Here is a 14,072-nt window from a genome sequence, read left to right on the forward strand (position 1 = left end):
AAGAGTCTGGAGTCTGGAGTTGGTTTATGTTAAAATTGTGACATACATCGTGAGCTATGAATGATGACATTTGTATGGAGCAGCACCTTCAACGACACTAAGTTAATTGGAAACAAATGCATTCGGCCCGACATCATTCTGCATGCTATTCGTGTCACAGTGCGGTCCGTTGACTCCTCATTTCAGTTAATTTCCTTTTTCCCGTATTCCAACGGACACCTTGATTTTTTTGTGATTTATTTTTTAATGAAGTTCATCAAACAAACATTTCCGTTACATGTATTTCAGACATTGTACATATATATCATATAATCATATATATCACAAATCTCCACAAAGTATTTATCTGAGGTATACACATAGAACAAGTGGAAAGAAAAAGCAAGCAAAATGAAAGAAGTATGTAAAAGTAGGGAGTGAATTTGTTTTTTTAGAACATATTCATCAATTTGTAAGAATCAAATCAGGCCTATGAGACATTATGTAGTTAAACCATTTTTTCCCAGTATGAATCTAATTGTTGCAGATTATGATTATCAGAAGCTTATATTGTCCATTGTAATTTCCATCCATGTATTTAAAGATATGGTGTGGAAAAATAAACATGTATCTGGGGTAAATATGGAATAACGTGGGGAATGTGGTGGATGGGTCGGGCAGCGTGTGAGGGACGAGGAGCAGAGTCACCGGTTCAGGAGGGAGACCCTCCACCCATCACCTGATCCCGTTTCCCGTTCATGATTTTCTGCAGATCTGCAGCATCTGCGGCTCACTGCTCTCGGTGTACGTGTAGCTTCACCTTTCACCCGTTCAGACAAGGCAGTGAGATCCGGATCTGTCACGTCCTCTCGTTGTGGGTGGACAATGTTTTTTTTCTCTCTGCAATAGCCTCTACATGTTTTATTCACTGTTTTGAGGTGCTGAAGTGCAGCCGATGTTTCTGGGTGTCTGACCCGTTTATGTGAGAGTTTAGCCTTTTCCATTTCTCTGAGCTTCTTATAAATGTTTAAAGTTTAGTTCAGCTTCACTTCAGAATTTCCAAAGCAACAACCCAATCAGTCAAATAGTACCACACAATTAAAAGTTTATTGCATTTACGCAATTAAAATAGTTTATTACAGGTACAACGGATTTCAAGTCATATGCCGGTGCTATTAAACCTGATTCAGATATTGATATGGGAGACCCACCACCGGTCACCTGATCGCAGTTACCACAGATCGCAATGTGAGATTGAAGCCTTTTCCATATATTTGCTTTCCACAGAAACGATAACAGTTCAGTTTCCTTCTGCGGTTCCAGAGCAGAAGCTCAGTCTGTCTAATATTTCCACAGAATTAAAATGGGGAATTAGTTTATTATCATCATGTACTGAGCTCCAGTGAGAATCTTGCCTGATGTACCATCCGCACAGATAGATACATTACAACTGTACATTGAGCTGATGTACAACAAAATAATCACTGTAACAAAGCATTGTGGCTGCAGAGAAAGTGCAGTGCAGATAGACATATGGTGCAGGGTCACGTCGAGTTACATTGTGAGGTCGAGTCTATTTTATCATTCATTTGGCTTATAACTGCAGACAGGAAGCCGACCTTCAGCCTGGTGTTACGCACTTTATGGCTTTTATATCTCTTCCCCGATGGGGGAGCGGGCTTGCAGCAAGGCTGTCCAGGTTATGAGGTTATTTGAGTACATGGCCTGCTTTTCCGAGGGAGGGCAAGTGTGGGAAGAGTCCATGGAGTGGAGGCTTGTTTCTCTGATGTTCTCTGCTCTCCAAAGTTCTCTGCAGTTCCTTGCAGTCATGGGCAGAGAAGTAGCCACATGAAAGTCGTGATTTATCGACATGGAGCTCAGAGACCTCGGCCTTCACCCTGCCTTGTGTCGCTGGATCCTGGACTTCCTGTCAAATCGCCAGCATGTTGGAAGAGTGGGCTCCATCTCCTCTGTTTCTCTGACCCTCAGCACACATAACCCACAGGGTTGTCTCTTTGGCCCCCTCCTTTACTTTCTGTGCACCCATGACTTGTGTTGACACCCACAGCTCCAATCTGCTAAGTAAATTTGCTGACAGCACTACATTGATTGGCCTACTCTCAAATACTGATAACAATCAATCAAATGCCTTCTGACAAGTCTCGGTCCAAACAAACTTTTCACACTTCTTCAGGAGATTGGTCAGAGGAAGAGCGATAGCAGCAAAGTTCTTACAGAACTTACGATAACATCCATCCATTCCCAGAAACCTTCTAAGAGCCTTCTTAGCAGTCAGAATAGGAACTTGAGAAATTGCCTGGACTTTTGCGCGAACAGGAGCCAACTTGCTTTGACCGACAACATAGCCAAGACAGGTCACACTGGCATGGCCAAATTCACTGTAAGGTTGTCCTAGGAAAGCCTGTCAAATAGCTTTTCTACTGCAGAGATATGCTCTTCCCAAGTGCCACTCCCTGTAACTAAAGTCATCAATATAGGTATCTGAGTGTTCTAACCCTCGAATTACAAAATAAATCATTCTCTGGGATGTTCATGGAGTATTTTTCCTTCCACAAGGCAAAACATTGTATTCATACAACCCAGATGGTGTCGCAAACGCAGAGATTTCTCTACCTCTGTCCGTCAATGGAACACACCAATACCCTTTCAACAGATCAATCTTTGTAAGAAATTAGCCTTTCCAGCCTTATCGATGCAATCATCCACTCTAGAGATAGGATAAGCATCTGTTTTTGCTACTGCATTTACCTTTCCATAATCAGTGCAAAATCTAACACTACCATCAGGTTTGGGCACAATAACGCAGGGTGACTCCAATCTCATTTTGAAGGCGTAATAATACCATTCTCCAGCATATACTCAATTCCCTGGTCAGCCAATTTACACCTTTCCATGTTCATGTGAAGTGGGTGTTGTTTAATCAGTTTGGCTTGACCAACATCTACATCATGTACTGCGACCGTTGTTTGCTTGGGAACATCGGGAAATGAATCTTTAAACTTCAGAATTAATTCCTTCAGCTGTTGTTGTTGCTTTGGCTGCAGATGAGACAACTTGTTAGCAATGTTTTCTGGAACAACCGAATTCATTAGCCTAACTGGTGCCATGTTTGGCTTCTGAAAAGTCTCGGACGAGTCAAGTGTTTCATTGTCAAGGTTGCCAGTTTCATTTGTTTTGATAACAACACCCACAGATGGTGCCTGCTTGTCAGAAAAGGCTTTATCATATTTATGTGTACCACCTGTGTTAGTTCAAGTCAGTTGGGTGTTTTAATAACATAATTCACATCATTAATTTGGGAGACTATTTCATACGGTGTATTGAATTTCACCTGAAGTGGATTCGTCAACATAAGGCAAGCACCTTATCTCCCATCTGGTATTTTCTTTCGGGAGTCCTGTTATCAAACCAACACTTCATTTTGTTTTGAGATATCTTTAAGTTTTGGCTCGCTAGACTACAGGCTTGTTGTAGTTTATTTTTGAACTTCAAAACATAGTCTAACGAGTTAACATCAATCCACCGTTCCTTTTAACAAGGTCAAAGGTCCCTCTGCGATCAAATACAAGTTCAAATGGAGTAAAGCCCAGTGATTCCTGTACTGACTCTCTTTCTGTGGACAAAAGCAAATGTATTCCTTCATCCCAGTCTTTTCCATTTTCAACACAATATGTCTTAATCATTGTTTTGAGGGTAGAATGAAATCAATCTAAAGCCCCTTTTGATTCTGTACGGTACGCAGATGATGCAATTTGTTTTGCTCCCAGTTCAGAAACTACCTGCTGGAATAATCCAGATGTAAAATTACATCCTTGATCAGACTGGATTTCTTTAGGCAAACCGAATAAACTGAAAATCTTGGTAAGAGCCTTCGCCACAGTTTTAGCTTTAATATTTCTGAGAGGTATTGCCTCTGGGAATCTGGATGAGGTACTCATAATAGTTAGCAGATACTGATGGTCAGCTTTAGTCTTTGGCAATGGGCCAACACAATCCACTACAACTTTGGAAAATGGTTAACCGAATACAGGTATAGGCCACTGGGGTGAGCTCAGTAGGTTTACCCACAACTTGACAAGTGCCTTTTGGAAACTCTTAGTCAGGGTAAACATAACTTTATGAGTTAAAGCAAACTGGTCTACTAATCCAGCAGATTCCTGCATAGTGGCAGCATCATTTCCATCTAAATACGTCTTTATGCCATCAGGGACGCGCCTTCTGAACTCTTCAATTAAAACCAACTCTTACAAGCTGTTAAAATAATCATTTACATGTTCAGATGTGCACCAGCGGTCAATGCACACAAATTTCTCATAGGCAAATTCCACATGTCTGGTTCACAGATTTCTTCAAATTTCTAAACTTTTGCCGGTCTGCTTCTGGGACCAACTCGTAAGCTTTGAGCAGAGCCTGTTTCACTGGGTCAGAATGTGTGGTGCGTGGCCATGTGGTTAAGGTGTTGAACTCGCGATCTGAAAGTCATGAATTTCAGCCTCAGCCGAGGCAGCGTGTGTGTTCTTGAGCAAAGCACTGAACCACACACAGCTCCTGCACATTTATAGCCCAGTAGCAATGATTGAGGCAGCATAAATAAATAAATAATAAGCTGCTTCAGCAACTGTCAAAGCAGAATAGGCTTGCTAAGTCTTTCCCTTAATTAGACTTTGTAAGAGAATTTTCTTTCTGCTTTTCTGCCTCTCCAGCCTGAATCTGTCTCTGTCTTTCCGGAGCCTCCATCTTTAATTGTTCTAACTTGTACTGGATCTCAAGCTCACTTGGTTTACTTTCAGGAAACTCCTCCTCCACTTTAAACACATGCTCAGATACATAATGTTCAGCTATTATCCTCTGCATCTGTGCAATCCTCATTGTCAATTTCACCTTAGCAAGTATTAACGTTTTAGCAATACTCAACAACTCAATCCTTCTGGTGTCCTCTAATGCCTGAGAGGTTCACACTTCCAGATATCTATCAACATCCATTGCTGCTAATTTTCCACACACAAATAAATCAAAAGGGATTTCCCCAATCAAATTGATATGAAATCAATCCTTAAATTTGTTCATATCCCAGATGCAGGCCCCATTTTGTTACAAACCCTAACGCTTTAGAAACGAACCAGCAGCATCAGACTACTCCCAGTAGCCACACATTTTAATTCCACGTCCCATTCCCATTCTGATATGTCTATCCATGGCCTCCTCTCCTGTCAAAATTAATCCAAACTCAGGTTGGAGGAACAACACCTTATATACCGGCTGGGTAGCCTCCAACCTGATGGGATGAACATTGACTTCTCTAACTTCCGTTAATGCCCCTCTTCCCCTTCTCACTCCATCACTGACATATTCAATTGTTTGCGTGTTTTCCATGTCTCTCTGGTGCTTCCCCCCACCTTTCTTTCTCCCGAGGTCTCCTGTCCAATGATCCTTTCCCATCTCCGGCTTTGCATCACTTTCGCCGATCACCTTTCCAGCTCATAGCTTCATCCCACCACCTCTGGTCTTCTCCTATCATTTCGCATGTCACCCTCCCCCCACTACTTTCATATCTCTTAGTATCTTTCCTTTCAGTTAGTCCTGACGAAGGGTCTTGGCCTGAAACATCAGCAGTTCTTCTCCTTATAGATACTGCCTGGCCTGCTGTGTTCCACGAGCATTTTTTGTGTGTGGTTTGAATTTCCAGCATCTGCAGATTTTCTCGTGAGTGTTATGTGTATAAATGTGTATAAATAAAATTCCCTAACTATTGAGCTCGGGGGAAACAAGGCTTGGAGTCTTGAGATGGTAAAGTATGAAAGTTCAGTTCAACTACAGAACAGGTGATGAGAGAGAGATATTTGTAATCCAGGGTAAATGTTGAGAGAAGGCAATTATGTCGTATTCCACAGGTTTCATGGTGGTAAAACAAGACCAACGGTCGCTGTAGATTTTATCTGTCATCCTTCCAAATCCACATTCTAATTATCATCCAAAGTGACTTGTCATAAGTGGTATTGTCTTCAAATGAATTACCACACCACAGCCAGGCAAGGGTTAACACATAAGTGGTCTCCGCAGGGTACCCCAAATCAGATCCACTGCTATGGATCAAATGAGGTGATAACCACACATTCAATGTATGGTGAATCAATAATTTGTCCACCCTTGTGGGCAAAGGAAAGTTCCAAACAGTGACCCTTGGCCACTAGTTCCCTGGTTTCGATTCTTGCCATTTTCCCTCCTTTGTCTCTGTCTGACTCTGAGTGTCAGTGTCCTCGGTTAAAACTAAACAAGCTGTGAGTGATGTAAACAAGCTGCAAGCCAGACTGATTTGCCTTCTTAATCACTCTGTCTCTTAAAATGAATGTCCACAGCAAACAAAACCTAGGGATTCATAACAACTGACTGGTGTCCCAGCAGATGGGATGACTGAGTGAATCTTTTCCCACATTCTCAGCAGGTGAATGGCTTCTCCCCAGTGTGAACTCGCTGATGTCTCTGTCGGCTGGATAAATGAGTGAATCTCTTCCCACAGACTGAGCAGGTGAATGGCCTCTCCCCAGTGTGAACTCGCTGATGACTCTGCAGGGTAGAAGAGTCAGCGAATCTCCTTCCACATTCTGAGCAGGTGAATTGCCTCTCCCCTGTGTGAATTTGCTGATGTTTCTGTAGGCTGGATAACTGAGTGAATCCCTTTCCACATTCTGAGCAGGTGAATGGCTTCTCCCTAGTATGCACATGCTGATGTCTCTGTAGGTTAGCTAACTGAGTGAATCCCATCCCACATTCTGAGCAGGTGAACGGCTTCTCCACAGTGTGAACTCGCTGATGTCTCTGTAGGGTGGATGACACAGTGAATGCTTTCTCATAGACTGCGCAGGTGAATGGCCTCTCCCCAGTGTGAACTCGCAGGTGATTCCGTAGGTTAGCTGACTTAATGAATCCCTTCCCACAGACTGAGCAGGTGAATGGCCTCTCCCCAGTGTGAACTCGCTGATGATCCAGTAGGGTGGATGATTCAGTGAATCTCTTCCCACAGATTGAGCAGGTGAACGGCCTCTCCCCAGTGTGAACTCGCTGATGTACCAGCAGGGTGGATGACTCAGTGAATCTCTTCCCACATTCTGAGCAGGTGAATGGCTTCTCCCCAGTGTGAACTCGCTGATGTCTCTGTAGGTTGGATGACTGAATGAATCCCTTCCCACAGACTGAGCAGGTGAACGGCTTCTCCCCAGTGTGAACTCGCAGGTGATTCTGTAGGTTAACTAACTGAATGAATCCCTTCCCACAGACTGAGCAGGTGAATGGCTTCTCCTCAGTGTGAACTCGCTGGTGACTCAGTAGGTTAGATAACTCAGTGAATCCCTTCCCACAGACTGAGCAGGTGAACGGCTTCTCCCCAGTGTGAACTCGCAGGTGATTCTGTAGGTTAGCTGACTGAGTGAATCCCTTCCCACAGACTGAGCAGGTGAACGGCTTCTCCCCAGTGTGAATTCGCAGGTGATTCTGTAGGTTAGCTAACTGAGTGAATCCCTTCCCACAGACTGAGCAGGTGAAAGGCTTCTCCCCAGTGTGAACTCGCTGGTGTACCAGTAGGGTAGATGACTGTGTAAATCCTTTCCCACAGACTGAGCAGGTGAATGGCTTCTCCCCAGTGTGACCACACTGGTGTGCCATTAGATCAGATGACTGAGTGAATCCTTTCCCAGATACTCAGCAGTCGACCAGCCTCTGCCCAGTGTGAACTGACTGGTGTGTCCACAGGTGGGATGACTGACTGAACCCCTTCTCACACACAGAACAGGTGAATGGCCTTGCCCAGTGTGAACTTGCTGATGTACCTTCAATTGTGATAACCAAGTGAATCCATTCCCACTGTCTGTGCAGGTGAAAGGCCCTTCTCCTGTGTAAATTACAGGTGTGCAAGTTGGTCAAATGACCGAGTGAATCCCTCCCCACAGTCTGAGCAGGAAGGGTGGTCAATTGGATCCCTTGTTCCACTTCTTAAATATCCAGACAGAGACAACAAAACTGGTGTGTCGTGTTTGAGATTCCTGGAGACGAATTCCTTCTCATTTTTAACCTGTAAAAAGATTTACAAAATCCATCAATGGGTGTAGGACAACATCTCAGATGAGATTACTTGAGTTGCCAAAGTTTGATCTGTTATCACACTGTTACAGTGAGGTATAACCCAAGCTGGAGAGAGAAATCATCTCCTGACCGGGCAGAGTGCTGGTATCTGGAATGACCATCAATTCTCTGATGTTCTTCCTGTCTCTATAAGAAAGGGGCATTTCTGCCACCTCCAATCTGTGACCTGGCTCAGTTTGACTCTCTCCATTGGTATTATTCCCTGTTCCCACTGAGCTGCATGGGTGCCTGGCCCCACAGTAACTGAAACACTCTCACACAAATAGCTTTTCTTGACATGCAGCAGGGGTTTTCTTTTATGTATTATTAACGTAATGTGCCACAGTTTTAACGCCATATAAAAAATTCCTGCTGAAATGACTGGTTGGTTCACACAGCTGTCAAAAGGGGTTAGAGTGAAATTTTGTATTATTTCAGGTTCCTGTCACAATCATAGAAAATTTATACACAGAAACAAGCCCTTTGGGCCATCTAGTTTGTGCTGAACTATTTAAACAGACAACTCCCACACCCTTACCATCCAGGTACCTACACGAACCTCTTAAGTGTTGAAATCGATCTCTCATGCACCACTTGTGCTGGCTGCTCATTCCACACCCGGATGACCGTCTGTGTGAAGAAGTTTCCCCTCATGTTCTCCTTAACATTTCGCCTTTCACCCTTAACCCATGGCCTCTGGTTGTCGTCCCACCCAATCTTCGTGGAAAAAGCCAGTTTGCATTAACACTACCTGTGCCTCTCTATCACAAACAAATCTCTCCTCAATCTTCTGCATTCCAAGGAATAAAGTCCTGATTTGTTCAATCTTTCCTTATAACCCAAATCCTCTAGACCTGGCAACATCCTTGTGAATTTTCTCTGAAATCTCTGAACTTCTTTTACATCTTTCCTGTAGGCAGGTGACCAAAACTGCACACAATACTTCAAATTAGGCCTCACCAAGGTCTTCAACATCCATCTATTGTTATCAGTACTTTGGTTCATGAAGGGCAATGGGCTGAAATCATTCTTTCCATCTCTATCTACCTGTGATATCACCTTCAGTGAACTAAGGACTTGTATTCCTTTGACCCTTTCTTCTACAACACTCCTCCGTGCCCGACCAGTCACTGTGAAAGACCTCCCTTGGTAGGTCATACCAAAGTGCAACAACTCAAACTGGTCTGCATTAAATTCCATTTACCATTTCTAAAACCATTTTCCCACCTGTTCCAGATCACACTGCAGGCCATGATAGTCTTCTTGCAGTCGACCAAACCCCCAGTCTTGTTGTCATCCACAAATTTGCTGATTCAGTTAACCACACTATCATCCAGATTACTGATATAGATGACAAAGAATAACAGATCCAGCACTGATTCCTGTGGCAAACACTAGTCACAGGCCTCCAGTCAGAGAGGCAACCATCTGCTACCACACTCTGGCTTATCCCAAAGACAGTGTCTCATCCAATTTACTGTATCATCTGGAATGCTGAGTGACTGAACCTTCTTGAGCAACCTCCCATATGAGACTTTGTCAAGTGCCTTGCTAACGTCCATGCAGACAACATCTACTGCCTTGCCTTCATCCACTTTCCCGATAACTTCCTCGAGAGACTCTATAAGATTGGCTGGAGCCATGCTGTCTATCCTTTATCAGTCCACAGCTATCCAAATACTTACAGTATATACCTGGTTCCTGCACACACATTCCAATAACGTTCCCAGTTCTGATGTCAAGCCCACCAACGTATAGATTCCTAGTTTATTTTTACAGTCTTTCTTGAACAGCAGAACAACATTGTCAGTCCTCCAATCCTCCAGTAGCTCACCTGTCACTAAGGATGATTTAAGTATCTGTGCGAAGGCCCCAATAATTTCTGCACTTGCCTTCTGCAGGGTCCTAGTGAACAACTTGTCAGGCCCTGGGGATTGATCCACACTAATTTGCCTCAAGACAGCAAACCCCTCCATCTCTGTAATCTGTACAGGGTCCATGAAGTTGACGCGGCTTTGCCTCACTTCTATAGACTATGTGCTCATCTCTTGAGTAAATACGGATGCAAAAAACCTCCCCAAGTCTAAGTTATCCCTTCATATGGATTACCATTCTGATCTTCCAGAGAATTAATTTTTTCCCTTGCAATCTGTTTGCTCGTAACATATCTGCAGAATCCCTGAGGATTCTTCTTCACCTTGTCTGCTGGGGCAACCTCATGGCTTCTCTTATTTCTTTTATAAGTGTTCACTTGAATTTCCTGTATTTCATAAGTACCCCATTTGTTCCTATCTGCCTGTACCTGGTATGCACCTCCTTTTTATTGATCTGGGCGATGAAAGCCAAAGGGGTGATAGATCTGCATGTTGGGGTTCGGGGTAAGAGGGGTTAAACTAAAGTTGCAGGGGAATGGGAGCCTGGATAACATAACAGATAGTGGAGAGTTTGTGGAGACAGTTGTTGTTCAGGCCTCAGACAAAGTCAGGAATGAAAAAGTTGAGCGTGGTGCAGTGAATATGCGGAGCCCTGTATATTTCAATACAAGGAGCAGCGTAGGAAAGTTGGATGTGTTCAGGGCATGATCAACACCTGGAATCAACACTAGGATCTGGCAACCTTGGATTCGGACAGGCTGCTTTATGGCAAAGGTGTGCTTGGTAAATGGGAGGCCTTCAAAACAAAATTTTGAAAGTAGTAAGCGGGTATGTCAGAATAAAAGGTAAAGACAGAAACTGTAGGGAAACTTGGATTGCAAGAGATATTGAGACCCTGGTAAAGCACAAAATGGAATTGCATAACAGGGATAGGCAATCAGTTTCTTATGGAGTATAAGAAATGCAAGAGAACACATAAGAAATCAATCAGGATGGCTAACAGATGGCATGAGGTTGCTGTCACAGAAAAGGTGAAGGATAATCCTCAGGGATTCTAGTGATAGATGAAGTGCAAAAAGATTGCAAGGCACAAAGGTGGTCCTCTGGAAGACTGGAATGGCAATCCACATGTGGAACCAAAGCAGACGGGGGAGATCTTAAATATTTCTCAAACTCTATTTACTCAGGAGATGGACAAAGGATCTATGGGAGTGTGGAAACGTGGCATTATCCATTTCAACCCTGGAAAAAAAAAACACTCTTCTGGCCACTCACACTCTCAATACCCCTCATCATTTTATACACCAAAAAATGTCTCTAAATATAAACAAGGAAATTATACATTGCACAATCTACTTTCCATGATTCAGTACATTTACACAGACAGGTGTGTAAAAAGGGCCGAACGAATACCAGGGACAAACAGGCCCAATTCACCACAACCACACACTGTTCCTGCTGCTACCGTCCAGGAAACGGTACCACAGCAAAATGAGCAACAGGCTCCGGGACATCATCTTCCAACAGGCCATCAGAATGATTAATTCATGCTGATACAATTGCATTTCGATGTTATATTGACTGTCCTATGTGCAAACTATCTATATAAATTACACATTGCACATTTATATGGAGATGTAAGGTAAATATTTCTACTCTTCATGTTTATGAAGTATGTATCTAATAAAGTCAATTCAATTCACACTCTCCACTATCTGTCTGTCATTCTGGCTCCCATTCCCCCTACAACTTATTTTAACCACATCACCCTCTCCCCTGCTCACTACCACTAGCAAGCCTTACCACCAGAATATTTGTCCCCTCTTGTTCTGTTCCTCTAATTAATGAATCCCCTATCAGCCCTTTGACTTTCCTCTGCCAGGTAATTCCCCCCAACAGTTTCTAAAGTGGTCCACCTGTTGTTGTGGGGGATGGCCACTAGAGTACTCTGCAATGCCTATTTAACCTCATTCCCCTTCCTGATTCTCATCCAGTTTCCTGTGTCCTGCACCTTGGGAGTAACTCACCTCTCTTCATGTCATATCTGTCAACCACTCCAACTACTGGATGATCTGGAATTCAGCCATTTCAAGTTGCAGCTCATTGAAGTGCAGGGTTACAAGCTGCACATCTTGTAGGTGAGGGCATCAAGGACATTGGAGGTCTCCCCTCCTTCCCTCTAATACCCCTCTAATTTGTAATAATCTCCCCTCTAATTTGTAATAATTGGTTCCACTGCAGAGTCGCTAAGTCATGCATGGGCAAACTACGTCCCGGGGGCCTCCGGCCCGCAGAAATTGATGAAATTATATTAATAAACCTTGTTAACGTTTTTCCCCGCAATTCTGGTGTTTTCCCAATAGATGACGCACTCTATATACATTTGGGGCGACCCATTTCCTGGCACATCCGAACCGGCTCACAATTAGCCAGCGTTCCGGCTAAGGGAGATAGCCTGCAGGGATTTGCGAGCACAGAGCTTTGGAGCCTCTGTGCAGGAGGGCAGGTTTAGGGAGGCTTAGAAGTGAGGCTGGGGATTTCGAATAAAGTTTTTTTCTTCGACTGCAGTTACCGACTCTGTGTCGTAATTTTAGCGCTGCATGTAGCACACCGCTACACATTGACTTTGTTGAGGTGCAGCATATTACTCCACATTTGCGCTTTACTCTTTGTTCGGCTCGACCTATTTGTGTGAACAGGCATTCAGCGTCATGAACATCAACAAAGCCAGCCACAGCTCCAAGTTAACTGACCAACACCTCAGATCCATCCTGAGAATCGCAACAACAAAACTAAATCTAGACTTTGATGTGCTGGCTAAAAAGGGAGACCAACAACACTGTTCCCACTGAAATTAAACATAAGTTTCTTCATTGTGTTATATAAAAAATGCATTTGAAAATATTTTTTTCAATAAGCCTTACATGTTACATGTCATTTCTGTTAAGTGATGGACCTTAGTAGTGCGCAGGTGCATGTACGTTCTCAAAATAAAAAATGTGCTCCAGATCAAATAACGCGCTCCGCATACTGGCTGGTTGTTGTTGAGTTTTGGCACAGGGGACAATTGAATAAGAAGGAGCAGGACAAGTTGATGATAATATCTTGAAGGATAACAGAATTTTCTGTGCTTTAAAATATTAACTGTTACTATTTAAAAAAGCTGTATTTTATTCATTTAATTTTCAGTGTTTTAAAAGTCATTTCAATAAATAGCTAAATACTATGGGACTTCTCTTATGAGGTGTATTACCAAAACACTCCGTCCATCTGCTCCTGGTCCGGCCCCCCTGTCAAATTTTAGAACCTTTGTGGCCCACAAGTCAAAAAGTTTGCCCACCCCTGAGGTAGAGGAAGCAACACGCACAAAATACTGGAGGAGCTCAGCAGGCCACGCAGCATCTATGGAAAAGAGTACTAATGCCGATTTTCTCAACTGCTGATGTAAAAGAATGTGTTCCCTTTCTCCGAGTTCCTAATCCTTACATTCAGATAGCTGGAGCTCAGCTCTGTCTGAGAGATCCATCGGTTCCCATTCACTCAGCAGCCGGTAGCTCCCCGGGGCTCGTGTACGGATCGTGGGGCTGAGAGAGAGGGAAGAGGGCAGGACTGTCCCGGGATTGCGGATCACGGTGTCCGGATTTCACAAGAATCGTCCCGAAGTCGCTGTTTAAGATTAACCCATGGAGAATCGCTCTTACCTGCAACCGACATTTTCAAAGCCTTGTGTACTGCGCGCATGCGTGAAACTCAGGGACTTCCTCAGCCTGACGCCTGCGCATTTGATCGGCGCTTCAGCACCGGCGAAATTCTTAACGCAGGGCCCTATGGGTAATCAAGGTGCCATTAAACCTTTCTGCAAGCACAGGTTCAATGTCCATACCTCATTTTTTTTTATCGTGAGTATAGAAAAAAATTTGCCGCTGTTTTAACGCAGAGAGCGGCTCCCATAAACAATATACTCAATATCAACGTGTATCTAATGCCAATGTAAAATGCTGATATAAAACATAGGAGATTCTGCAGTTGCTGGAAATACAGAGACGCACACACACAATACGCTGGAGGAACTCTGCAATTCAG

General features: G+C 43.6%; 1 protein-coding gene across 1 annotated transcript; it reads right to left on the reverse strand.

Annotated features, from left to right (window-relative positions):
- Window positions 1-242: 242 nt before the first annotated feature.
- Window positions 243-13,743, reverse strand: LOC132390503 (zinc finger protein 234-like). The gene is made up of 2 exons (XM_059963117.1): window positions 13,691-13,743; window positions 243-8,065 (listed from the first exon to the last, which is right to left on the reverse strand). Exon 2 carries the CDS (start codon window positions 7,657-7,659, stop codon window positions 6,436-6,438), a length of 1,224 nt encoding a protein of 407 aa, XP_059819100.1. The 5' UTR covers window positions 7,660-8,065; window positions 13,691-13,743; the 3' UTR covers window positions 243-6,435.
- Window positions 13,744-14,072: the final 329 nt, after the last annotated feature.

This window comes from Hypanus sabinus, unplaced genomic scaffold (genome assembly GCF_030144855.1).
Source record: "Hypanus sabinus isolate sHypSab1 unplaced genomic scaffold, sHypSab1.hap1 scaffold_93, whole genome shotgun sequence".
Lineage (NCBI taxonomy): Eukaryota > Metazoa > Chordata > Chondrichthyes > Myliobatiformes > Dasyatidae > Hypanus > Hypanus sabinus.